We start from the raw sequence: 27,696 nt of genomic DNA on the forward strand, positions 1-27,696 counted from the left end.
GTGGGATTGGGTGTAACGCGGGGACCTAGAAGGTTCATGAGGGTGCGGTTGATTGTGCCGGCGTCGGTGACGAAGTTGAGTGCTGTGTTTTTGACACGTGTTTTGAAGGGTAATGAGAGAGAGAGAGGGAGAGGGAGGAAAGGACGTTTTACCAAAGTAAGCTTACTTTGGTAAATATTTACCAAAGTAGACGCGTGGCAAAAGTATTTACCAAACTAAGCTTCTAGGGTAAAACGTTGTCTCGATCAGCGTTTTATCCTGGAATTTTTTTTTTTAAAAAAATTCAGTAGGTAAAACGCTGTCCCAGACAGCGTTTTACCTTGTGTTTAATTTTTTTTTAAATTCGTAGTTTATTATAGGTAAAAGGAGGAAAAAAAAAAAAAACAAGGTAGCACATAAGACGCTGACCCAGGCAGCGTCTTATGCCGTTTAATGAAACGCTGTCTGGGACAGCGTTTCATGCGTGAAGAGAAACGCTGTCCGAGACAGCGTTTCATTCTCGTATAATATACGCAGCAGCAGCAGAAACAGAACACAACAACAACAACAAAAACGCACTCCACTCCCTCCTCCCTCTCACACTAAACCACCAAACCGTCACCGGTGCTGTCGCCGCCCCCACCGCCACCTTGCCGCCGCCACCTTGCTGCTGCCTTGCTTTCTCTCACACTCTTCCACTCAATTTCTTGGTAAAACCCTAAACTCAATCTTGTGTAATTGCTCTAAGTTGTGGTGAATTCATGTCAATTTTATGAAATTGTTGCTAATTATTAATGAAAATGTGGTACATTGTTGATAATTGTTGATGGTGATGTGGTACATTGTTGATGAAATTGTTCATGACATTGGTGAAGTTGTTGATGGTGAAAATGTTGAAATTGTTAATGGTTGAAATTGGTGAGAAGAGATGAAATTGTTGAAATTATTGAAATAGTTTAGGTTAAAATTGTTCATAAAATTGTTGAATGTGTTCATGAAATTGTTGAAATTGTTCATGCAATTGTTGAAATTGTTGAAATTTTTGAAAGTGGTGAAGTTGTTGATGGTGAAGTTGTTATTGGTGAGAAGAGTCTTAGTTAATTATTGATAATATATCTATCAATTTATATTAGTGTAATGTTTGCAAGTTTAGTTTGTTAGTAATCGTTTTGCATTTCAACCTAAACTAAGAGTTTATAAATGGAGTTAGTGCTTAGTTTGTGGGCAACCTGTTTTACCTCGCTCTAGATTTCAATAACCCTAAAATGTGTTTTGGCTATGTAGAATATGGCTGCACAAAATGTAGTTTTGTTATGCCGGTGGGGAGGTGAAATTCTGTTTGATGGACCCCGTGTCGAGTATAGTGGGGGAAATATGGAACCACTAACACTTGAACCGAATATGACTATGAATGATTTGATGAACGAGGTTCATAGTAGTATTGGTTCAGACCCGAGGAATGTTGAAGTACACATTAAAATGAGGTTTGAGACCGGCAATGGGGTTCAAGTGTTACCGGTTTGTACGAATAAGCATGTGAAAGCTCTAAGGAGCGTTGTTGCAATGACGGGTGTTCCCACTGAGATATATGTAGAAATGGTGCCTATATGTACCCAACAAAGTACTCGGGCAGAACAACAATCTACATATACTTCGGGTTACAACACAGAACCCTTCCAAGTGCCCTCACACGACATTCCATCAACTGAATTTGGGATGGGAACTTTCAGTCGAATGCTTCACGACGATCAATTTCAGATGCCGTTTAGTTCTCATATAGCTTCACTTGTATATGGGGGGGCATATGTGGCAATGGCCGGCCAAGTTGGGCCTTCGACATCAAACACCGTCACACCTTCACCTGTGCAAATGCATAGTCATCCACCCATGGAAGATGATGTTCAAGCATCGCCGTCTCAGCTTGTGCCAGTTCATCTGGGAAATATTGTGAATAACGAATTGTCTGTGTATGATGTGTATACAAATGTTCAAGCATCGCCGTCCCATGTTCTCATGTTCTGGCAGTCTGTGCGGCGTATTCACTATCAGAGCGGCCGTGGGTGGACCCGGTGCTGCAATCGGAGGCCTACACAAACACATACGCACCACAATTCTGGCCTATTCCCTGCGAGACAACCTGGACGCAATACGTCGGCCCCAAACTCATTCCCGACGGCAGCATGGTGCGTGGAAAAGGGCGGCCAAGGTCAAAGCGTCTACGCAATGAAATGGATGAGACTAACCGGCCCCCGACCAAATGCGGCCGTTGTCACCAGCAGGGTCACAACCGAACAACGTGTCCATCTAGACCTACATAGATCCCAATCTTGTATTTAATTTTTGTTGTATTATTACAAACACGAAGTATTTTGTATTAGAATTTGATGATTTTATAAGATTAGCTAACAATTGGATCGTTTCTGTTCTCTACTTTGGATGTCGTTTGAAATATTATATCTTTGCCTTTAACTGGTCCGGCTGCATGTTTGGTTTATAACGTTTTCAATGTACAGATATCATGGACGGAGATGATCGTAGGCCCGGACCTGTGGACCCTTCTGTGCTGACACTACAGCACACACATCGGAGCGTTGCTATCTGGGACCAGACAGTAATGAATCATCTGTCCTTTTATGAACTCATGCATCTAGTGTTATTATAATTTGTGTTATTAATTTTGGTACGACAATTTTTAATTAGGTTGATCCAGCGCAGCAGCTAGTTTGTAGGCACTACACCACCAGGTTTATGGTGGGATGGGTTATCGATCCGCTCGTTCTTCAGTACATCGAGTTTGCAGGCTTCGGTGGCATACATCGGATGGCGACCAGGGAGATCGATCGAGCGCTTGTCACTGCGCTCGCGGAGAGGTGGAGACAGGAGACGCACTCCTTCCACCTCCCTGTTGGGGAGGCGACCGTTACGTTGCGTGACGTCGCCGTACTGACGCGCCTTCCTGTACATGGGGCTGCGGTAACAGGACACGCGTTAGTCGATCCAGCTGGTTTGGTCGATCGGGTTCTCGGAGTTCGGCCAGAACCCGGCGATATTAGGGGGTCCGGGTTGAGGACCGCCTGGTTACGCGACACTTTCAGTCAGCTACCTCAGGGCGCGGATGACGCCACGGTTCAGAGATACGCTCGGGCGTACTTGTTTTTCCTCGTCTCGGGCGTGCTATTTGGGAACAAGAGCGGGAGCCACCTGCAGCTTCTGTACCTGCAGCTGTTAGACCACGATTGGGATCATATCCGTGGCTACAGCTGGGGTAGTGCCTGCTTGGCGACGTTGTATCGCTAGCTGTGCAGAGCATCCCACCTTGGTTCTGGCGAGATCGGGGGTCCGTTGATAGTGCTTCAGGTAACTCACCTAATTAATTACCAGTAACTTATTTTGAAAGCCTTTTAAATAGTTTATACTAACCCGAGTTTTGTATTGTTGTGTGCTAGTTTTGGGCTTGGGAGCATATACATGTAGGCAGACCAGGTAGGCCTGCGTACCATCGTCCGGGACAGCAGGACCGGGACGACCAGTACCAGGCGTACGATGCTCCACCGCTCCCTACACCTGATGAGGCGTACGGTTGCAGGTTCGATACCGGTTTCATTACTGTAGACTTCATTCATTTATTGTATTAGTTGATAACCTGAATCATTTTCCGGTATTAGGTGGGTGGTCCGCAGACTGACACATGCGCATACCGCGAGGGGGCTTCCATACTACCGCGACGCCCTAGACCGCCTGACCGAGGACCAGGTAATAATTTAAAGATACTTGTAATCATTTTTGTAATGTGAATACTGTCTGAGACTAACCTTTTCTTGATATTACTGTTGCTGTGTTATTGCAGATGACATGGGATTCGTATGTACCTGACTTGGTAGATTCCATGCCTGCACATCTGCTGGACCATCAGGCGGAGTGGCGCGCCAGGGTCCCCCTGATCTGTTTTGAGGTCGTGGAGAGTCACCTACCCGACCGAGTCCTGAGGCAGTTTGGACTACGCCAGCCCATCCCCCAGCAGTGTGACACGAGCGTACGCCTTCACGGCGTTGACCGTCGGGGAAAGGGGGAGACCAGCTGGTTACTGGAGCATTGGCGTTACGTTGAGCTGTGGACGCAACGCCTTCAGTTTGTCGTTGGAGGTGACCCGATGGAGGGCGTTGTGGATCCCACCGATCCATACATGGTGTGGTACAGGCGTATTACACGGCGTTTCATCAACCCCAGTTACACACCACCCTCGACACATTACCACCCAGCATATGACGTCATTTACGGATATGTGAGTTTCTTTTATTCTACTTATTTTTATCAATTTTTAATTTCTATATCATACAACTTACTGATCGATGATTACTGCAGGCTGCGGATATGGCTGCGATGGTTGATGCACTGTCAATCAGCCTCGTAGACGGACCCACCAGACCCCAGGTCCAGCGGGTACGCGATATGGGCGTGACTACCTTACAGAGATATGGTCACGGCTATCTCGTCACCCAGCGGGACGACCATGATGGGCGCTCGGTCCATTCACAGTTCGAGCTCGGCCAGAGTAGCTGTGGAGGTGATCTTACGTCACCCAGAGACGCAGAGGACTACGTCTTTCATAGTTCTGCGCCGACCCCTACCCAAGAGGGTCCATCGTCTAGCCAGCTGACTCCCCCACCGCCCCGAGACCCGTTTACCACCATTACACATTACAGGCGGCGGCGTGTCAGACGGAGGGCCGACACAGAGACAGAACCTTTACCCCGAATAAATGAGTCGGGATAGTATTAGGTCATTTACTTCCTGTAGCCCGATTTTGTAGAATGATGTAAATAACACTTATATTATTAATATAATGAATGTTTTTTTAATGAATATGTGTGATGTGAAGTTTAATTTCCTTATTTGTCTAAATCGGACTTTGGTGGTTCACGGTGGTTGTAGTCCTGTTGGGGGTGTCGACAGTGGCGGGAGGTGGTGGTTGGTGGAGGTCGACGGTGGTGGGACGGTAGGGGTTGGTGGTGGTGGTGATTGCAGTGTTGCAGGGGTTGTTGGAGTGTTTTCAACGGCATAAGGGTGGTCGAAAGTGGCGGGAGGTGGTGGTTGCTGGTGGTCGACGGCAGGGGTTGCTGGTGGTGGTTGAGGGTGCTGGCTGTATGAAGGCTGGGGGTGCTGCAGGTTGCTGGAGCATGTTGGTGGTGGTTGCTGCTGGTTACTGCTGGTCTGCTGTCTCCAGCAGAAAAACGCTGTCTGGGACAGCGCTTTAGGTTGCAACATAAAGCGCTGTCTCAGACAGCGTTTTATGTTCAACAAAAAAATTGAACATAAAACGCTGTCTCGGGCAGCGTTTTATGTTCAATTTGAATTCTTATTTTTTTTAAAGGTAAAACGCTGTCTGGGACAGCGTTTTACCTACTGAATTTTTTTAAAAAAAAAAATTCCAGGATAAAACGTTGACCGAGACAGCGTTTTACCCTAGAAGCTTAGTTTGGTAAATACTTTTGCCACGCGTCTACTTTGGTTAATATTTACCAAAGTAAGCTTACTTTGGTAAAACGTCCGGGAGGAAAAGTATTGGAAGGCTGCGTATTTGTTTTTTTGAGGGAGTAAAAAAAAGCAACCCTAAGAGGCTGAGTGAGTGAGTTAATGGGTTGGGCAAAGTTGAGGGAGGATTTTATTTTTTCTTTTCTGTTTATTACCGGGTACCCGAGAAAAATGATTCGCGTCCCATGTCCCGACCAAAGAACTGTTTATTTTGGCGGGTCAGGTACCCGACCCGAAAAAAAAGACAAATTACCCATCGGGTATTTTGCGGGACATTGGGTAATCGGGACGGGCAATCGGGTCGGGTTTTTTTGAACACCCCTATATGTGTGTGTGTCCATTAATTTTTATTTTGATGAGAAATAAATCATTTAAAGTTTAGTTCAAAAAATAATTACAAACAAAGTACTTCATTGCAACAAGGAGGAAATTACGCATCCCAAAGCACATTTTATATGCTAAATATATATAATTGTGTAAGAGTAAAAATTATAAAAAGTTAATATTGTGAAAGTATTTTATGAGACGAATCCAATAAGATCCCATGACTATATTTTACTTAATGTATAAATCTATATTATAAGGTCAAACAAGAGTGATGAATAGTGCAAAAACTCCATTGTTGCAATATTAATAGAACGGAGGAAGTATGTAATAATAGAAAAAAATATAGGTATATATTTATATAAGACTAGTCAACTTAATTAGTACATAAATCTTAAATAATACCATAATAAATATATTAAAAAAAATTTATAAAACGAATCAACAGGTCGGATCCAGACCGGATTTGGATCTCAAAAAAGGGTCCAGATCCAAATCTGGTCCATCAAAACGGATCCAGATCGAGATCTATCGATTTCAAAAATTAAAGATCCAGATCCTGTAAAATGGATCTGGATCCACCGGATTTGGATCGGATCCAGGATCCGTTGTCATCTCTATTCTCAAGGTTAGATTTCTAGCTAGGGGAAGGGGGTGAAGAAGTTGGTGTAGTTTGGATTGAATGGATGATGATTGACTGATTGCCATACATTGAGATGTTGGACATGTGCTAATTAAATTGCTCGTGTTTATTGTAGCGTTGTTTAATCCCGTTATTTCTTATTATGTCTAGATTAGTTGCACGAAAGTGACCTAGATTAGACTTCCATTATGTCCATCATCTTGCTAGGATAGTTGCACATGAGTTAATTATCTTGATTACTTGGTTAGGATTGCATGTAGTTGCTTCTATTAGTATGATTTTCATAGGTGCACAGGAGTGAATTATCTTAACACTAGAGGTATTTATAGTACTTTGAATGCTTCTAAGCTAATGGTTTCCACAAATCGTAATCGAGCTTCGTTTTATACAAGCGTATTACAACCATATGTGAGCACCACATTCCGATGGCAAGATTAGCAATGAGAGACATAAAGCATCAGATTAAACTTTATTTAAAGGAGAAACAAAAAACGACGTATACACCCCTTGCTCGTGTTTGGATTTAGTTGTCATGTTGCAAGTTCATGTGGAGTAGAAAATCAGTGAAATTGAGTGCAGCAGGCAAAAGATAAAGGAACCCTGTCACACAACATAATATACAACCCAATAGCTTTATACAGACATAGAAAGTAATACCTATATGTTTCTTACAAGTTAAGATCCTTGTACTTTCTATATCCTAAACCGAAATTTACAGGAAACAAAATAAATTTGGGGAGAAAAAGAGAAAGGAAAAAACCTACAAGCATCACCTCAACCTTGTTAGGTGGGAGCATCAATTTCATATTGTTTGTATATACCAACTTCATACATTAATTTACAGGTTTTGTATCTGTATGTTTTTATTTCTAACTCAAACTTGCGTCCCTGACATAAGTGGCGGTGAAAAAGCCCTCATCATCTGGTTCACAGTCGCGAGATTGATCTACAGATTAAGTCCATAGATGGTTCTTGTATGATGAATCATGAAATTTGGATTACATGAGAAGGCTGTTCTGAATCAGGGTGCTCAACTTCTTCGTCAGATGAGGTTTCCAATATACTAGGGGTTTCCTGTAAGTTACGAAAATAAGGGATCAGAATCAGTACAAGAAAAATCACCAATACTGTAAACATCAAAGAATTCTGAATGAATGAATGGTACATACATCTTGGTTCCTTTGTCGCCGTAGTCCAGTAACTGCCATCATGGTGACATACACGAGCATTAAAATTCCTGAGACTCGGAGCATTGCTAGCTGAAACCAAAGAACATAAGAACATGCTCTTTCCAGAAAACAGATTAATAGTTATATTTACTTACAATGAATAGGGGAAGAACAAACTCGTGATCATCAGCACCACCAACCACGATTGGCAGAGTATGTCGTAAAATCAGGAGACCAATGAACTGTAAATTAACATAACAAATAGATTGATGTCTGGAAATAGGTGGAAACAACAAGGCATGTTACATATAACAGTGACCGTGAAAGGAAAATGGTTCTTACAATCACTGCAACCGTGAAACGGCATAAGAGACTTCTTGAAGAAGGTTCTTCAAATTCATCTAGAAGATCATCATGATCAGTCGAAACTGCTTCCATTAACTGTGACTGAACTAATTCTCGTCTGCTTATCTGCCAGTTTCTCCTGATAAAAAAACGCGCACTGTTTCAGTTAGTCAGTTTGATCATTGGTAATTTCATGTCTGTTTATATTTCATGTCATCATAGGTGAGGAATTACCTAAAATTCATAGGAATACGCCCATATCTAAGTAGAGGTGGGGGTGCAGAATAACCTGGTCTGAATGGCTGCAATCAGAAAAAACTCGAAATTTAGCAGCATTCACGTTTGTTTCTATATCATGTTCATGTAATCAGAGTACCGCGAAAATAACAAGGAATTGGAGCTGCAATAAAATGAAATCCAACCTGGTGGCATATTTCACAATTGATGTCACCTTTCTCGTTACACCACCTCTGCACGCATCTGCGATGAGCATACTGCAAGCATTATATGAGCTTCTTCAGCATACATCTCTATGTTATTAACAACACTAATCGCCTTTAATAAAATTACTCGTAACAAACAAACACGACTCCAAATTCACTAGTTAAGACATGTGAAAGTCACCAAGGACAATCTATTTATCATGTAGTACTAGTAGTACTATCTTGGTTTCTTCAGCCTTTTACTTTAATATAGAATGCAATACAAATATTAATGTATATTCATGCAATCATGCTTCTTAAACAATTGAACATAAAGGAAACATGCATCTTATATAGGGTCAATTCATGTTAAAAATTAGCTTTTATTCTAAAAAAACGATCCTAATATAATATTCCCTCCGCCCCAAACTAATAGATAAAAATTTTACTTATCTCAAAATTATAATTCAAATCTAAGTTCTTGAACGGGATAGCATTTAAACTTTTCCGTATTACCCTTAATGATACCCTTATATCAATTCCATAAAAAGGACAAAAACGTATACTCCCTCCGTTTTTAAATACTTGCTCCATTTTTATTTTTTACATTATTCATTTGTCCTACTTTGACTAATGTTTGTGATACATAAGAAAAAATATAGTCTCGTGAGTACTTGTTGGAATAATCTCAATGAATAGATTATTAATTTTCAACTGTTAGAATTTATACTTATTGATAATTAAAAATATTAGTGATCAAAAATTAGTTACAAAAATATTTAAAAACGGAGGGAGTATAAAATAATCAAAATAGTTTAGTTACATCAGTCATGTTCCACCTTAAATCAAATGTGGCCTATTATTTAAAAACAGAGTCTAGTAATACAAACCTTCAAACTACCAGAACAAGAACAAGGAGTCTCCATCTTAGAATCAAAATCCTCATCTTGGCATATCCTACACTCCACAACTTTCCTAGGAGATGATAACTCTGCATCATCTTCCTCTATTGGCATTAAGAACTCAACATCCTTGCCTTCTTCAATCTCTTTTGCTCGATTTCGACTTTCGATTGCGGCATGTATCGTTGATTCTGTAAGCAACCGGTTCACCAGTAATGCTAAATGATCACCCATCTTAAAAGTTACCACAACCCCAACTATACAACAACTTCACCAATGATCAACTGTATCCTGGAATTCAAACAAAAACATCTTATTATTGAGTTATACTACTATTAAACAATCAAGCCAACAAAAAAAAATATGTTTTTAGAAAATGGGGAATCAGGAAAAAGCTATGAAATTTAATCCCAGTTCATAAAAAGCAAAAAGATTTCACCTTTTTACACAAAAAAGATGAATATTTACAAATAATTAGAGGAATTAACAAAATCCCAAAAAGGGTGGAAAAAGGCGGCTGACTGAAAAGAAGAAGAAATCCAGAAAGGGGGAGCAGGAAAAAGGAGACAAAACCCAGAAAACAGAAAAAGGTGTGATTTTTATGAATTAAAAACCAAAAAAACAGAGGATAAGAAAGAAAGAGACTTACAAAAGAGGGAAAGAATGTGTAAAAAAGGGTGAAATAATGAAGAATTAATGGAAGTATGAAAGAAGATGAAGCAAGAGATAGAGTAAGGTGGGTTTAACAAGGGAATAGAAATGCTAAGCAAAGCAAAGCATTTTTATTGAAATTTTGTTCTGTTTTTTTTTTTTTTTTTTTTAAGGTTTGATTTGATGTTGTTCTTCTTCTCTCACGACTCACGTCATATATAAAGCTTTTGGGATATTTTTGTTGAAAATTATTTAAAAGAAAATGTTGGTGATCAATGAAATGAAAAGTGGGTTGAGACTATAACGGTGAAATCAAGCACCATTATCCCACTACTTTCGTCCACGTTGACCTTTTTTGTTAACCGTCTATTGTCGTGGCTATTGGTTACTGATGTTAGCCTATATTCCCTCCAATAATACACAACTGATGTACTATTATGGTAGAGATTTCGGCCTGCCTAAGTACTTATGAAAATAAGTAAATAAATCAATCAAGTGATGTATTGTATAAATTTATGAAACAAATCTTATAACATACATCGATTTAGGGTCTGTTCTCATTGACTGAATTCAGCTGAACTGAACTGAACTGAATATTTTATAAGAGAAGGAAATTAGGAACTGAGCTGAACTGAACTGAGCTGAACTAAACTGAACTGAAATGAGCTGAATTTCAACGTAAGAGAACAGACCCTTAGATTATATCAATTGATCTTTAAATATATATACACCGTAACAAATCTAACAAGATATCAAGCGACTATTAAATTGAAGGAAAGCTATCATTTATATAAATATGTAATAAACTATCCTATAATCCAATTTGATGTAGTACTAATATGGTACCTTAGCTAAATATTTAACTTTTAATCTAAAATTTTCAACTTTAACCCACCATTACACTGGCCTCATAACCCGACATTAAATTAAGCTTTTTTCCAAATTGTCCAAAATATATTGATTGGTGCTAAATTAAAACCATGTCAACAATTTCACACTCGTTTGGTGAGTCTAAATAAATTTTACTTCGTACATCTTGTACACAATTTTTTTTCAGAGTTTGTTTTGTACACGTGTAAGAAGTTAGTTATTTATGGAAATTTTGTCACTACATATGTGATTCCCGCCAAGGAGTTGGGAATTAGGTAGTGTATGGCCAACTCCAATTCCTAATGAATCTGCCTTTTTTTTTTGTTGTCTTCGTTGAAATGTTTGATGACCATCTTTTAATCGTGGTCATGCAATACGCCAACCCCTCATAATATTCTATTTCTTTCTATTAATTATTTTTATTTTCTCTTTTTCTATTTAGTTGACTATGTATTTATAGAGTATGATAAGAAATGGCATGAAGATTCTAAGTTGATATTACGTAATAGAATTATCATTAATGCTAGTGGATTTGAGATGTTATTGTCTTTGAATCACAAGAAATATATGATATAATTACTCCTTAATTCAAAGTTATACTAGCTAATTAGTTATCAATGGTTGGATTGGGGAAATTTACACACTTTGCAAATTACACTATTGTTCAAATGACTTGGCCTAGATCCAAAGTTTGGTACATGTCGAGGCTTTGTAAAATCGTAATTGAACAAGACCAAATCAACTTAACCAAAACGTTGACAAGACCTAAGTTGATCGACCAATAATAATCAAAGAAAGTTGTTAAAATCACGATATATATTTTACTCGCCCCTTCCATTCCTAATAAGTTATTCCCATATGGAATTATGGAATTTGTCATTTTGACATTAATTATAAGATGAAACAATGATCTACTACATAAAACATAACCTTATATGCTAGGCCTGATTCGTTTTAATGAGTAAATTATTAATATTCAAATGTTATATTTGTTTATTACTAATATGCAACTGAAGATATTTATGGTCAAAATAACACATTAACAAGCGTTTACAGTTAAGATGAGAAGAACTTTCAAGAATGGAGGGAGTAGGATTTTGCAAAATTATGATCTAAATTCACTTGATTGACAATCCAGATTGCAAGCAAAATCATTTCACTCATATAAGTCATGATCGATTAATATCTTACAAAATTGATTAGTTTGGGACTTTGGGTGATCCTAGTGTTTAATTAATTAGATTATAGCTGGATTGGCTACGATTGATTAGGATTGGCTAAGGTTCTGTTTGGCAAAAGTAGCGGTAGCGGGTAGCTTTTAATGGTCGAGTAGCGGGTATCTATTAAGCTAGCGAGTAGTGGTCAATTAATAGCGGGTACAGGTTAGCTGTCAAAGTAATGGTTGATAGTATGATTGTTTGGTAAAAGTAGCGGTTGCATACTAAAATATATGAAAATCCATATAAATATTGTTTAAAAAATAATAAAAATTTGTCAAACACTACCCACTACTTCTAAATGCTACTATTTTTAACGTTTTAGAAAAGTTACCTAAACACTACTCCTTTCGCTAACCGCTACTAGAATCGCTACCTTGCCGAACACTTTCAAATTATTTCTAGTAGTGTTTTGACTGGTCAAAACACTAACCGCTACCTCAAAAGCTACCACAAAATAGGGCCTAAGATTATTAGAATCAGTACAAGATCGACCAAGAATAGACTGATGATAGATCTTGATGATTTTTTTACTTAAAATGATTTGTTTTATAAGCAATTAATCTGTGTTCAATTCACCTTACTTTACTTATATATCTGCACTTTTCATATTTTATTATTTGAACTAATCTGAACTAATTAAACATTTACGATTTTGTGGGTAGTTAAATATAATAATCGAAATTCGGGTTGTTAAATTTAAATAAGGGTTGTGTTTGCAAGTAAACATCTTATTTGAGAAAAATTAGCTTATTTGACCAACATTAGCTTATGGACTATTAAATAAGTTAATTCAAAGTGTTTGGTGGGAAGCTTACTCAAAAAACTTATTCCACTAAATAAGCTCTTTTTGATAAAGTTCCTTTTAGGAGCTTTTTCAATTAGCTTATTCATTAATATATGGTGGAATGACACTTATACCCCCATTTAATTTAAAATCCAACCTAAATTACCTATTCCACAATGGTCATTTCACATACTCAAACAACTTTAAGCTATTAGGTATTTACCAAACACAAGTTAGTCAAATCAGTTAATATAATTAACTAGTCAAATCTAGTTAATACAATTAACTAGTCAAAATCAGCTAACATGCAGCTTTAGCTTTCAATTTTAAGCTACTCACCAAACACGTCCATGGTTTTTTGAGAGGTGGTACAATACAATTTTTCCAAAGTTTTATGCTTTAAATTTGTAAAATTTCAGGTGTTGTTTGGTTCATTTAGGAATTAAAACTTCTCATGAATTGCAAATTTATGGGAATCAAATTCCTATAACTCATATTCATGGGAATTTCATAACATTTTTTTTTGTCAAAAAAAAAAAGGATTAGATAATTAAGTTCCTATATTTTATGAGAACTTAAAATTCTATGAAGTTCTACTTTTCCCATCTCACTAAATTTTTATCAATTAAACAACACATAAACTTACGATTCCTAAGAAATCTCACTTTTTTTTTTTAAGTGTTAAACAAACAAGTCCTTATTTTACTACTCGTAACTAAATTAACTCTCGTGCGATGCACAGATATAAGAAAAGAATTTATAATTGTATAAATTTTAAAGACATACTTCCTCCGTTCTTTTTTACTTGACCCGCTTTGACTTTTACACTATTCATCACCCTTTCTTTGAGCGTCTTTTGTGAATAATATGTGAGGAAAAACACATTCATGCAGGGTCTTTTTGAATTCGTCATCTCAATAAGTACTATCATAGTATATAACTTTTATAATTTTTGCTTATGTAGAATTAAAGTTATTGATCGTTAAACTTTTGCATTGGCAACCGTGATAAAAGAAACATGTCAAATAAAAAAAACAGAGGAAGTATTAGTTATAATATGTAAAATCTTTGTATTACATACGATATTATTAACATAAATCAAACTACAAAACTTAAAATAATATAAATAATGAAAATTCTCATCTACAATTAAATTTAGCGAACTTTGTAATTAGATGGAATAATCACATATATAAAAAGGTTGATATTTGATTTCCTAAAGATTTTTAAAAGGTTCTTAAAGGAAAAGGTAATGAACAATTGAAAACTAAAAAGTTTATTGTATTGTACTAAACTACTTTGCAATCAATATTTAGATTTATTTAAAAAAAATGAAAGGAAAAAAAAAGTTTAGAGGAAAAAAATGAAAGAAAGGTTGACACGAGTACAATTTAAAAAAAAAAAAAGTAATGATGTCAGCTTATTTATAGATAGAAAGTTTATTGTCTAGAATCACCAAGACCAAATAATCTATGAAAGAGCCATCTAGCAATATGAGTCATGGTAAGCATATCTAAGCCGTGAAACATATTTGACTATTGACTCTTTCCATAGCTTGACACGCGTACCAATAAATGGAGTTGGTCATATGGTCACAAAATGTTTAGTCATCTCATTTCACCACCCAATTGACATCATTTCTATTCTTAATTAGATTAGCTTCCTCAACTCCACATAATTATTTATATTTGTAAGGTTGCTCACATACTGAGTTTTGTTAAAGTTGGATAACCATCCCAATTTAGACGACTATCATTATTTAATGTCAATTTGTACACGTCTCAATAACAATATTGTCCTTCACCAACCTTTTATAACCATCAATCCATTATAATACCATGGAGTAATATTTTAAAATAAAAGATAATACGATTTTACAAGTCTATTTCTTACAAGTCTATTTTCTCGCCAGTATTATTTTTGGGTTGCTAACTACACTATGTAACAGGGGTTATTTATGAGTTTTATTCAAGAAAAACTTTTGTATACATTCGATGTATAATAATTTATTGAACCCTTTGGGGTCACTTTAAATCAAATTTAGGGTCACTTTTACAATTTTAGGGTAATTTTTATCAATAAAGCATAAATTCTTCATAATTTTTATTAATGTCAGGATAACTTTTATTCATGCTCCCTCCATTTTTAAATACTTGTTCCACTTTCCTTTTCCAGCCATTTTTAAATACTTGCTCAATTTCCGCATTTTGAAAGTTTTACAATTTTTAATTAATTTCTCTCACCAAACTGGACCAAACAATATTAATTTTATATTCTCTCTCCTTCAATTCTCTCCACTAATTTTGTTTTTACAATTATTTATTATTCCACCAACCTCATTACCTCCATATTTTATTACTTTCTCCAATTTCTCCTTAAATTCCGCACATGAAGAAATAGAGCAAGTATTGGAGAGAGTATTAGGGTAACTTTTGCTCATTTTAAGGGTAACCTTATAACGGATATACAATATTTATTGTACATCTGATTAATTTAAAAGTTTGTCTTTATTCAAGGGTTACTTATTAGGGCATGTTCTGATTGACTAAACTGAGTTGAACTGAACTGAACTGAATATTTTATGAGAGAAGCAAATTAAGATAAGAACTGAACTGAACTTATTGGAGCTGAATTGAACTGAACTGAAAATAAGCTGAAGAGAACAGGCCCTTATTCAGGGGTTACTTATTCAAGGGTTATTTGTAGGGTCTACTTATTCAGGGTTACTTGTGGGGGTTACTTAGGCCATGTCCACTTCAACTTACAAAAAAAAATTCAATAAAAAAAATTCAGTTCAATAAAAATAATTTCAATTTAGTTCAGCAAAAATAATTCCAGTTTAGTAAAAATAATTTCAGTTCAGTAAGAATTAGTAAATGTATAAAAGAGATATAATAGAGATTCAATAAAAATAATTTCAGTAGTTTAGCAAAAATAATTTCAGTAGTTTAGCAAAAATAATTTCAGTTCAGTAAAAAGTAATTTCAGGTCAACAAAAATAATTTCAGTTCAGTAAAATTAATTTCAGTTCGGTAAAAATAATTTAAGTTTAGCAAAAATAATTTCAGTACAGTAAATATAATTTTAATTCAGCAAAAATAAGGTGAAATGAACGAGGCCTAAGTAATTCCTGATCAATCGAGTAACCCTTAAATAAGTAACCCCTAAAATTTACCCCTGACCAAACAAGTATGTAACACATGACACTTCTGACCAAACGAGTAACCCCTGACTAAATGAGTAACCCTTGAATACAAGTAACCAAAATATAAGTAACCCCTAGCCTGACCAAATGAGTTACCCCTGAATACAAGTAATCCAGAATATAAATAACCCCGACCACATGACCTGACCAGTCACATATAAAATTTTACATCTTTCACAATTAAAAAACTAAAAAGACCCAAAATAGCAAAATTTATTGCACAAGTTGTTAAACCTCTTTGACACTTTTTGTTGTAAATAACAAGTTTATACCGCAAACAATTTTTCTGTAACCATATTCCATGTATAAAGGCTATGTTTAATTTTCTTATTTTGCTTATTTAATTTCGTCTGTACTTATTTTTTGATCTGATTTGACTTATATATATATATATATATATATATATATATATATATATATATATATATATATATATATATATATATATATAATTGAATTAATCATATAAATGATATCTATTTATCCTAACAAATGGGGTCTTATTAGATTAGTACTAATTTGTACTCCCTCCGTCCCCAAATGTTCGACCCTTTGGGTTGATTCGCAGTTATTAAGAAACGTAAATCAAAAGAATGAAAAACACATTTTAAAGATAAATTTACATGGGGTTTGTAAAAAAATTAGAGAGATAAAGTATTAAAAATACATGAAAAAACAAAATTTATATGGGGAAGCTAATTTTGCACAAATATTATTGTAAATTGGTGGGTATTTTAATGCAAATGGGTCGATCATTTTGGGACAAAAATTAGGCCAAAAGGGTCGAAGTTTTTGGGACGGAGGGAGTATTAAATATGCCATTTTCACAAATTTTTTCGTTATGAAACTAAAGATATTTAGCAAATAAAAATCACACATTAAACAATAAAGTATGTTTAGAACTTTTTTTTTTCCTATTGCATTTAAGGAATCGAAAACAAATTACGAAAAGGAATAACAAACATAAAGCATCGCCTAAAACTAAGGTCTCGTTCACTTCACCTTAATTTTGCTGAACTGAAATTATTTTTACTGAACTGAAATTATTTTTGCTGGACTTAAATTATTTTTACTGAATTAAAATTATTTTTAACAAAATAATTATTTTTACTGAACTGAAATTATTTTTTTTTACTGCTTTTCTATTATATTTCTTCTTTATAGTTACTGAATTTTGTTGAATTAAACTTATTTTTACTGAAATAAAATTATTTTTACTGAATTGAAATTATATTTACTTAATATTATTTTTTTAAAGTGAAGTGAACAGGGCCTAACAATCATTAATTAATACTATCTTCGTCCCAATTTAATTGTCACATTCTTCACTTCAATTTTTTTTTTTTTTGGACAAAAACTATTAAAGAAAAACAGAATTACAACCTAATACTAACTAAAACAAGAACACTTAACAACCTACACACACTAAGTACCATTACAGGAAGATCGAAGAGAACCAAATATTGAAATGATCTTGCAACAAACCAAAAGCTGCAGAGCCCGGACCACCATAAGAACCGAATCACATCAAACAAGTGGACCAAGAGAAGCCAAATGAATCGAAGCAGTCGAAATGAACCAAAAGCGCAGATCACTAACACTAAAGAGAACCCGAGCTGGCACTAAAAGCGAAGGGAACTCTTTATGGAAAATGTTGGGAAACGGAAAAACCCGAAGTATGCATCCTGTTGCTGAGAAACGGACATGTGTCACCATTCCACTCCTAGGGAACGGAAAAAAATTACTCCATCCTAGGAGCCCGGGAACAAAACCTGTAGAGTCATCTACGTTTATGACTCTATGAGAAACCGTGCATCCAAATGCAATTTCTCCTCTTACAATTCCACCAACGGAAAATGCAAGAAAATGGAGGACTTTGCTTAACCCAAACATTTAAGATGGGAAGCCTCCTTCGAGATATCGATTAACAGCGATGACTGACCTCGTCATCACCCAAACTAACCAAGGGATGATAGCAATTGATTGAATGTCCATATCATCCCACAAACTAGCAACAAGACTTGTGTAGGGAATATTTCAATCATTACCCCAAACTTGAACCCCACTGTGATCATACACTAAAGTACAGTGGCGTCCAAAGGGAAAGTAGATAGAGCAAAAGAGTCGCCAACAAGTTTTAGGAACTTGTAAACCGTTCACGAGGTGAAGGTTACACCCCTTAATGATCCAGAAGATCGTTAACTCCAATAGGTCTTGAACCATGACTAATAGTTCGGGGATGAAAATACAAATCCAACCTAAAAGATATTGAATTTGCCATAATAATAGGCCTCTACTTTATTCTGATCGTATTTATGTGCGCTTTCTAACTAACATGCAATCAATAGGTTTACCCTAAACCTGTTTAATCTATGTTGGTTGAATATTAATGCACAAATAAACTATTATTGGCGATCACTTGAATTATAATCATATTAACCTAAACAAGATTATTAATTATCTTATTAAGCGTGTTTACAAGTACAAATTCCCTTTAAACATGCATAAATGGTGTGATCAAGCAATAACAATAAATATCAAGCAACATAATAATCATCATAATAATTAATTATAATAATTATAATCATAATTAAAATAATCATGTTAAAGCATAATAATAGCAAGACCCTAGGCATGATACTAACAAGATTAATAACAAATCCTAGCATGTCGCTAAACAATAAAGATCAAATATATAGCTCTAACATGATACTAACATGTTATTAGGAAAGACAATAGGAAGCATCGCAGGAAATCATAATTGACATATTTGATATTAGAAATTATAGTTGTTAACCTAAACATGATACTAGGAAGCAATAAAACATCCTAACATGATACTAGGAATCAAAATAACAATCTAAACATGATTTCTATATCATAATATCAATAAAATCAATTAAATCACTTACTTGGATGCCTCGTATCTCTTTCTAATAACAAAATACACACGTTAGTAACTTCAAGGAAAATAATAAAATCAAACAATTAAATTAAATAATTGAAAGAGAGATTTGGGACCAAACCCTCAGAAATATCAAAGCTTTCACATCTAGGGCGAAGGCAACTTTGAACTTGGCTAGGTGTGTCTGGTGCTAATGTATGAGGAATTGTGTTTGTAAAAGGGTTGGTTTAGAAAGAGAGAGAGAAAATCAAGAAATTCTTGATGAGAGTTGATGAGAAGAATTAGAGAGTTGATGATTAAAAACAGAATTTTAGGAGGCTATTTATAGAGAAAATCACCCGGATGTGATAAAAAACGAATCAGAGTTTCGAAAAGAATTAAACACGATCGCAGCGTCAAACACGCGCGTGGTGCCAAACGCTGAGTGCAGCGCCAAACGCTAGGCTTGGCGTCCGGCGCTGCAAAACAGTTTTTGCGGATTTTGTTTTTATCATATTTTTTTATCCATAAGTCCAAATAAGCCATATAATATATCGTTGGAAAGCTCTTGAAGTCTACTTTCCAACCCAACTAGAATAAGATTAAAATCTTATGTAGCTAAAAAGATATGGCCGAAATAGTAGAAGGGTGTCAGTTTTGAATAGAGTTTCATATCTCATTCATATCTTTTTCGTTATAACTCAGATTTAATATTATAATATATAATTGGAAAGATAATTTCAAGATCTATCCAACCATATAAAGTTTGGATAAAGATTATGAGGTACGAAAATAAAATCTGAATATATTCCACTTCGTACAAAACAAGGATTCTAAATAGGAGTAGTTTTATTCAATCTCAAACTCTTTGAAACATAATTATCAATCCTAACTCCATCAGGATTTAAAAGAACATTCTAGAAGACTATAATCAGTCCTAATAGATTTAGGAATGATAATTAATAATAGGCCCTCCTCTAGATCATTGGGCCGCATATAAAAACCAAACCGAGCCCAGTTTAGTATTTTGGCCATAACTTCCTCATTACTCATCGGAATTGAACTTATAATATATCGTTAGAAAGGTCTTTTCAAGCCCTATCCAACTACACTATTATTGGACCCTTATCATGGACCAAACTAAACTAGAATGCACGTTTTTTTCATAAATAAGATAAGAAAAGAAATATTTTCAAAAACAGAAAGAAGAGATATTTTAATAAAAACATCCTCATCACTAGACTTTTCACACTTTTGCTTTGTTCGATAATCAAATGACATAAAAGGTATTCATCACTGGGTTTGGTTTTGGGGAGACACAAACGGGTGTCTACAACTTGCAAACCAAACTCCTCCATCTAAACCACCTTCCTCCTGCAAACTCCATACGCAGGAAAAACTATCCAACTGCGCAAATAACTTTGCCCCCCCCCGGAGAACTAATTCAACTATCAAGGGAACACATTCACACCCCGACAAGACTACTAGTAGGCCCATCCACCTAACGTAAAAAGGGTTGCTTAAACTTAAAACCCACCAACAAGGCTCCAAAGACCATGACCACACTTCAAAAAACTTACATAACTTGAACTACTATATGAAACTCTAACTCAAGACTAAACCGAGAAAAAGATTTATTAAACAACAACCCAAGTAACAAAACATACATCATAAAAAAAACCATCAAAATTAAACTAAAACAAAGCTAATAACAACCCAAAGAAACAAATAAACAACCTGGCAAAAGAATAGAGGAAAAGGCCGAGAAACCTTGAACCTTAACGGCCGCAACCCCAACCATAACTAAAAACCGTCCACGGCAACACAAGAACCCCTTACTGAACCGAACTTTAGATACGCAAGGAAACCCTAACCTTAACTTCACCTTTACCGTCGGGAATTAATTAACGAAATTCCTTTTGACGGGGGCGTTAAAGCTAGCCTTTGGTTCTTGATTTATAGAAGCAAGCCGCAAAACACTCGATGGAGAACCACTTAAACAACCACAACCGACCGAAGAGACCCCTGAATCTACACCAACCAACCCAAGGAGCAAAAATTAAAAGCAAGAACAGAAAAGTTAAAGCAGAAACTGAAAAAGATGGCAGGGCTAGGCTCACCGGCGACAGCTAGGCAAACCGCCGCTGTCACCGGCGAGCAGGGGTTAAGGACGAGAGTGGCGGTGGAAGTAGGGATGGATAAGAATAGGGATTTCTAAATCCTAGTGAGAGAAAGTTGTGACTTAGTAAATGTTACACACCTTTTTAAGACATGGAACCACTAACATTTTATTACCTTTGTTATTGAAAAGAGAGAGGCAATAAAATATTATTGCATTGTATATTATCATATACTCCCTTCATATTATATTAAATTTTGTTCACTTTACTGTAAAAAATAGAAAAAATTACCCGGAATAATCTGACCTTTGCCTTATTCGCCCAAAATAATCCCACCTTTCGATTATTTTTTAATAATCCGATCTTTATACCTCTTCTACTTTAAATGGTCCTAACCAGTCACCTAACTTGTTATTCCAAATTACTAAACACGTGTCAGCTTATGATTGATAAAAAAAATAAAAATAAAAAAAAATCAAATTTAAAAAACAGAAGTTTTAAGAAAAAGGAAAAATTGATTTTAATAATCCAACCTTTGACCGATTCAACGAAAATAATTTTAGTTCGGTAATAATAATTCTAGTTCATAAAAAATAAGGTGAAGTGAACAAGTTCATTGTTAACACATTTCATTAAAGTACTTTTGCCAACATATACTTTTTGATGCAAATATCTTTATTAACTATATATTAGCAAAAATTATAATTTGATATTTTAAAAATAGACATTAAGATATGACTAGTATGACCCCACGTGGTTATGTTTTTTCATTACACTAAGGGTCTGTTCTGATACGATTATTTTCAGTTTAGTTTAGCTCTAATAAGTTCAGTTCAGTTCGGATCAGTTTAGTTCATTTCAGCTCCTAATTTTCTTCTCTTATAAAATATTCATTTTAGTTCATTTCAGCTCTAATAAGTTCAGTTCAGTTCGGCTCTAATAAGTTCAGTTTAGCTCTAATAAGTTCAGTTTAATTCAGTTCATTTCAGTCAATGAGAACAGGCTCTAAACACAAATTAAAGTCAAGGTAACTTATAGTCTTAAATAGTTTACAAAATAAAAAAAAAAGGGGGAAATTCCTATTGGTACCGCCCTAGTTTTGACTTTTCTCATTGATTCACTCTTAAATTTTTGCCATCCCATCGATACACCCGTGGTTTGGTCTTTTTTCTCAATTGTAACTAATATCATTAAAAACTATATCAATAAGTTAAAATAATTGAAGAAAAGACTGTAATACCCCTTTTAAACATCTAATGTCTCGATTTACGTGTTGAAAATTGTTCGGTTAAAGTATTGGGAGTCATGTTAGTTCTTAAGGGTCAATCCAAATTAATCTCTAAATTAGCAATAAAATAACGCAAATGGCCAATATGCGTGTGAGGAAATGTCTCGATTTCCATGATGTTATTTATTTCGTGATAAAAATTGTTCGGTTAAGGTTTAGGGGTCCTTTAAGCCCTTCATGGGTCTAAATCGCACGCGAAATTGTCAAACATAAACGACAATGTCTCCTTTTGCACGTCATGATATTTTTTCAAAATTTATTTTTGTCATGACACGCAAAACGAGACATTTTCATTAATTTTTTGACAATTTTGAGTTCGATTTAGACCCACACAGAGTCCAAATGACCCCTAAAACCTTAACTGAACAATTATTATCGCAAAAAAGTAATAGCATGCAAACCGGGACATTTCTTGACATGAAATTTGAGGCATTTGCGTTATTATTTTTGCTAATTTCGAGGTTAATTTGGATCCTTAAGGCCCAAATTTTTAATTGCACAATTTTCGACACGCAAATTGAGACATTAGATGTTTAAAAGGAGTATTATAGTCTTTTTCCTTTTATTTTAACTTAATGAAATAGGTTTTAACGATGTTAGTCACGGTTGGGGAAAATACCAAACCACGGGTGTACCAATGAAAAGGCAAAACTTTAGGAGTCTATCAATGGAAAAAGTCAAAACCACTGTGGTATCAATGGAATTTTCCCAATAAAAAATTTGTCAACTACTGTAAAAAGAAAATGAAGAAAGTTTACATTTGCATTAAATAGATCAACAATTAACAATTTATTACCCAATTAGTGGTTCGTGGAGGCGAATGTACCATGCGCATGGTGCTTCTGTTCCAAAAAAAAAAAAAAAAAAAAAAAAAAAAACAGCGGAAAGAACATTGTATAGAGATGTAAAGAACATTTAGCTAAAATGAAAAGAACATTTAGTTAAGGTGAAAAGAACATGTTATAAATTGTAAAGATTAAAGAAATGAACATAACACTATCTTATAAAGAACATCATCTTCAACCTTTGTCACATTATTCTCAAATTCAACATCTATATCCAGATTCATCAAATTTTGAAAAGGAAAATAAACAATGAATTTTATGATTACAAAATATTATAATTCAAATCTAAAGTAACACAATTAAAGAAAAATAAATACAAAATTTTATTCAAAATTACCTTCGATCTTTAATTAACAAATCCACACATTCACTTTCATTAAAAATCACTCCATTAACAAAACAATGATTATAAGCACCACAAAACTCAATCTAAATGGGCAGCCATCGTCTTCTATCTGATAATTTCTTTTTCTCTATTTTCTATTTCTATCTCTAAGATTTTTACTTCTCTCTCTAAAAAATTCAAATAAGTGAAATTAAATGAGGAACTATACAGATTTCTAAATTGAAATTGGGAAAAATTACCAAAATTATTCAATTATGGAACAAATAATTCATTTAAAGATTGAATAGCTAGATGTTCTTTTTTTTTTTTTTTTTGAAAGCAAAAGCTAGATGTTCTTTAAAAAATACTATTATGTTTTTGTTTTTTTGTTGAATAAAAATAATATTCATCACATTATATTATCATGCTCTTTATTAATATTACGATGTTCTTTAAATATATACAACATAAAGCTGGATGTTTTTTAACTAAAAAGTTATATGTTCTTTACAAAACAACTATATGTTCATTATAAATCAATTGTGATATTCTTTATAAAATAACTACATGTTCTGTAAAAACAACTATGTGTTCTTTAGTGAACAACTATATGTTCATTCCGCTTTTTTTAAAGAAAATCGGATGCACGGAGTATAGTGCATCCGCCTCCACGATAAAAATTTCATTTATTACCTAAATTTTGTGAAAAACCTTCATGTGACCAGTAACTAGAAACGAGTGGAGACTGGAGAATCAAATTGTTGTACGTAGAATTGCGATTGGGGCTATAATACGCACACAACCATCCTCAAAGCTAACCACGGCCCGTGTTGGTCTTTTGCTTTAAAAGTGGCCAATTGACAGGTTGGGCCTTTTTTTTGGGCTCAATCCTTCCCCACTCACCACTCTCTTCTATTTGTATCTAGGGCTGTGCATCGGACCAAAATCGAACCGGGACCGAAATGGACCGGAACCCGAAATTGAATTTTTTTGGGGACCGGACCGTAATCAATCTGTCCGGGTTCCGGTCCAGACCTGTTTATTCCCATCCGGTCCGGTTTTGGACCGGTTACATTTAATTTTTATTGTTCTTTTTCATTTTAGTATCTTAATATATACATACATTTTTAACGTCTTGTTTTGTTTGCGTGCTTTCCTATTTCGCACCTAGAATTTATAAATTACAAGTTTTGTACCTAAATTTTTTAGAAATTTAAATTTAAATTTAAAATTTTCACCCAAAAAATTACAAAAATACACTTTCCGGTCCATTCTGATTTTTACCCGGACCGGAAACCCGGAATCCCCCGATTTGTGAGGATCGAAGACCAGACCGTAATCAACCTATCCAGTCCGATTTTGGTCCGGCCCCGGTCGATTTTTCGGTCCAGGTCCATTTCTGCACACCCCTATTTGTATCATACCTAAACCCTTCAAAATAGTTACCCAAACTAGGAGTGTCAATTCGGATACCTACATTGAGCTAACTAATATCGGGTCGGGTTAAGTAGAAACTATTTTAAACTTGTGTCATACTAAATTATTGTGTCCATATTTGGTTTCAAAAAAAAAATAAATATTGTGTTCATATAAATTAAAATTTTCAAATCCGATCGGGTCGGCTAAGTAAGTTTTTGAAACCTCTAACCCAAGCATAATGTCAACGAAACTTTTAATAATCCCTCCATTCATAAATGTCTCCACCTTTGAGGCAAACTATAAAAATCTAAATTTTTAATTTCGTTAATTCATAAGGGATAATTATTCTCACGAGATCTCGTTAGATTCGTCTCGTTTTATATTTTATTTAATACTACTTATATCGAGATTTTATAATTTTTAAGTGTATGAAATTAAAGATATATATGTTTTAAGACGTTTTTTTAAAAATCATGAATAGAAAGGAAAAAATAAAAAGAGATATGGGAGTATAGTAATTTGCATTGGTGTCTCCATTGTGAAGTGTAAACATTATTTTCTTTTCTTTTTTACCATGTTATAAAAAAAAAAAAAAAAAAAAATCTAAAAAATAGCGGTGGGATAACTGACTATCTGTTATCAAAAAGAAAAAATGACTAACTTTGCTAAAAAAATATCTAGAAAATTTGTGTAAGTCTCCTTGGTCATAGTTAAGGTGTAGACACCTAAAAATGTCTCCTCAAAATCAAACCCGATGATGAATAACCTTTCACCTCCATTATTGGTCAGGTTGAGTATTTAGTCTTGGAGTGCTTAAATCTTTATTCAATTCAATACATTTCATAAACCAACCCAATTCTTAGCCTATTTCCCCAAACCGTAACTTATTTTTCACTTTTCGTGTCCGTATCACAAAGCTGAGCTAAACTGATTTAGTGACCCTATAATTTTGATCCAATTATTATTTGGTTGGATAGGATTTAAAATAAGCTTTCCAACGATGTATCATAAGCCCAATTCCGATGTAAACGAAGAAGATATGAGCAAAATACTAAACACGGTCCAAAACCGACACCCTTTCACTAAAACGGCCATATTATAAAATCTACAAATTATTTTGACCTGATTTTAATTGGGTTGGAAAGTAGACTTGATAAACTTTCCAATGATTTATTATATGCCTTATTTTGAGTTACGGATCAAAAGTTATCATAGTTTTAAAAACGTGTAAAAAAACTGGAATTACTGCGCAATAGGTAAAATGCCGCGCCACAATGCATGCCAACATGGCACGGTGTCTTGTACCTTGAAACGGGTAATTTTCACCGTGTCATGGTGCTAACCGTATCTATTAAGCATTTTTCCTCACGCGCTTATGAATCTAGGTGCATTTTTAGACAAATTATACACCGCGACACGATGTGCTTCACTGTGTCGCGGTGGACTGTACCGTGTCACAGTGCCCAATTAGGGTTTTTCTGCGGCTCTTATCTCTTCTAGGGTTCCGTGCATCCCCTTGTTCGTCTCCTCTATAAATACAAAACCTGATTTCTGCAGTTTCGGGGAACCAAAAATCATTCTTTCTCTCCTTGCACCAAAAATCATTCTGTTCTCCTTCTTTAGCCTAAACATTAGCCTCCTTATTCTTCCATAATACTTACCCTGAACACTCCAAGGAGTCCATACTTGACCCGATGTTCCATCCTTAAACCAAGGCGTGAAAGGTATAATTAACTGAGGTTTGGACCAAATCAACTCTACTTTTAATTTATTTAATTTTCATTTGATTTATATTTTTATTGAAGTTACTAACAGTTTATTCATGATGTAGCAATTTAAAGGATCGCGCGAAATGTAAGTAATTAATTAATTCAATTACTTATTTTATTATTGCTACTATCATGATTTGGTTTATTATTATTTGATTTGACTAACGATATTATGGTTAAATTGTTTCCAATATTAATGTTGATTTTATCATATTTATTGATCACCATATTGCAAGTTTAAAGGGAATATGTAATTGAAAATCACGACTAATAAGATAATTTGGACAATCAACTTAGGTTCCTCTTTAATCTTGTTATTTAATCAACGTGATTACAAATAATTAGAATTATATGTTGCATTAATATTCAACCAATTTAGCCTAATAATAGTTTTGAGCAAATTGAATCTTTGTTTACATGTCTTTGAGATCGCACTATAAGAATCGAGTAAAGGCCAATACAGACGAATATGACTTCGTGACTCACTTCGTACCATCATCTCCGATCCTCCTTTAGTGGTTCCGAACCATATGAAGCTAGTGATATCATGGATTATGAATGGGGTGTAACCTTCAGGGGTCAAACGTTGTTGCCTTTCGTTACGTTGTCCCCTTTATCGTGGTTGTCTTTTATGATCCGTGAACAGTTTACAAGTTCCTTAAAAACTTGTTGGCGGCTCCCTACTTTTCTTGTCCCTAATCGTTGTCTCTAATCCTATATGTTAATTCTCACGCCCTAAGAGTGCCAAGCACATTCACAACATGCTTACGTAGGCACGCTTCAAATGACGCCTACATTAGGTCTCGTTCCATTCAACTTATTTTTGCTGAACTAAAATTATTTTTACTGAATTGAAATTATTTTTGCTGAACTTAACTTATTTTTACTAAACTAAGGGCTTGTTCTCTTCATATTATTTTCAGTTCAATTCAGTTCGGTTCTTAATTTCCTTCTCTCATAAAATATTCAGTTCAGTTCAGTTCAGTTCATTTCAGTTAAT

The 27,696-nt window shown here is 34.9% G+C and overlaps 1 protein-coding gene across 3 annotated transcripts; it reads right to left on the minus strand.

Annotated features, from left to right (window-relative positions):
* Window positions 1-7,038: 7,038 nt before the first annotated feature.
* LOC110710944 lies at window positions 7,039-10,390 on the minus strand. Of its 3 annotated transcripts, none has more exons than XM_021889282.1 (8): window positions 9,966-10,390; window positions 9,305-9,607; window positions 8,415-8,486; window positions 8,227-8,294; window positions 7,990-8,149; window positions 7,803-7,889; window positions 7,648-7,737; window positions 7,039-7,552 (listed from the first exon to the last, which is right to left on the minus strand). In XM_021889282.1, the coding sequence occupies exons 2-8, from the start codon at window positions 9,548-9,550 to the stop codon at window positions 7,463-7,465; spliced, it is 813 nt and encodes a 270-aa protein (XP_021744974.1). In that variant the 5' UTR covers window positions 9,551-9,607; window positions 9,966-10,390; the 3' UTR covers window positions 7,039-7,462. The 3 variants fall into 3 exon arrangements, with proteins under 3 accessions (XP_021744974.1, XP_021744976.1, XP_021744975.1); XM_021889284.1 differs by having other exon boundaries at window positions 7,990-8,131; window positions 9,966-10,386; XM_021889283.1 differs by lacking the exon at window positions 9,966-10,390 and adding an exon at window positions 9,756-9,959.
* Window positions 10,391-27,696: the final 17,306 nt, after the last annotated feature.

This window comes from Chenopodium quinoa, unplaced genomic scaffold, assembly GCF_001683475.1.
Source record: "Chenopodium quinoa cultivar QQ74 unplaced genomic scaffold, ASM168347v1, whole genome shotgun sequence".
Lineage (NCBI taxonomy): Eukaryota > Viridiplantae > Streptophyta > Magnoliopsida > Caryophyllales > Amaranthaceae > Chenopodium > Chenopodium quinoa.

What these genes read in the sequence shown, in the direction of transcription:
- LOC110710944 (XM_021889282.1), bottom strand. Translation starts at nt 9,550, where the DNA reads ATGGGTGATCATTTAGCATTACTGGTGAACCGGTTGCTTACAGAATCA. An exon ending in CGTATTCCTATGAATTTTAG is followed by an intron (nt 8,150 to 8,226) that starts GTAATTCCTCAC and finishes TAACTGAAACAG; the next exon opens with TGCGCGTTTTTTTATCAGGA. An exon ending in GTTTCACGGTTGCAGTGATT is followed by an intron (nt 7,890 to 7,989) that starts GTAAGAACCATT and finishes GTTAATTTACAG; the next exon opens with TTCATTGGTCTCCTGATTTT.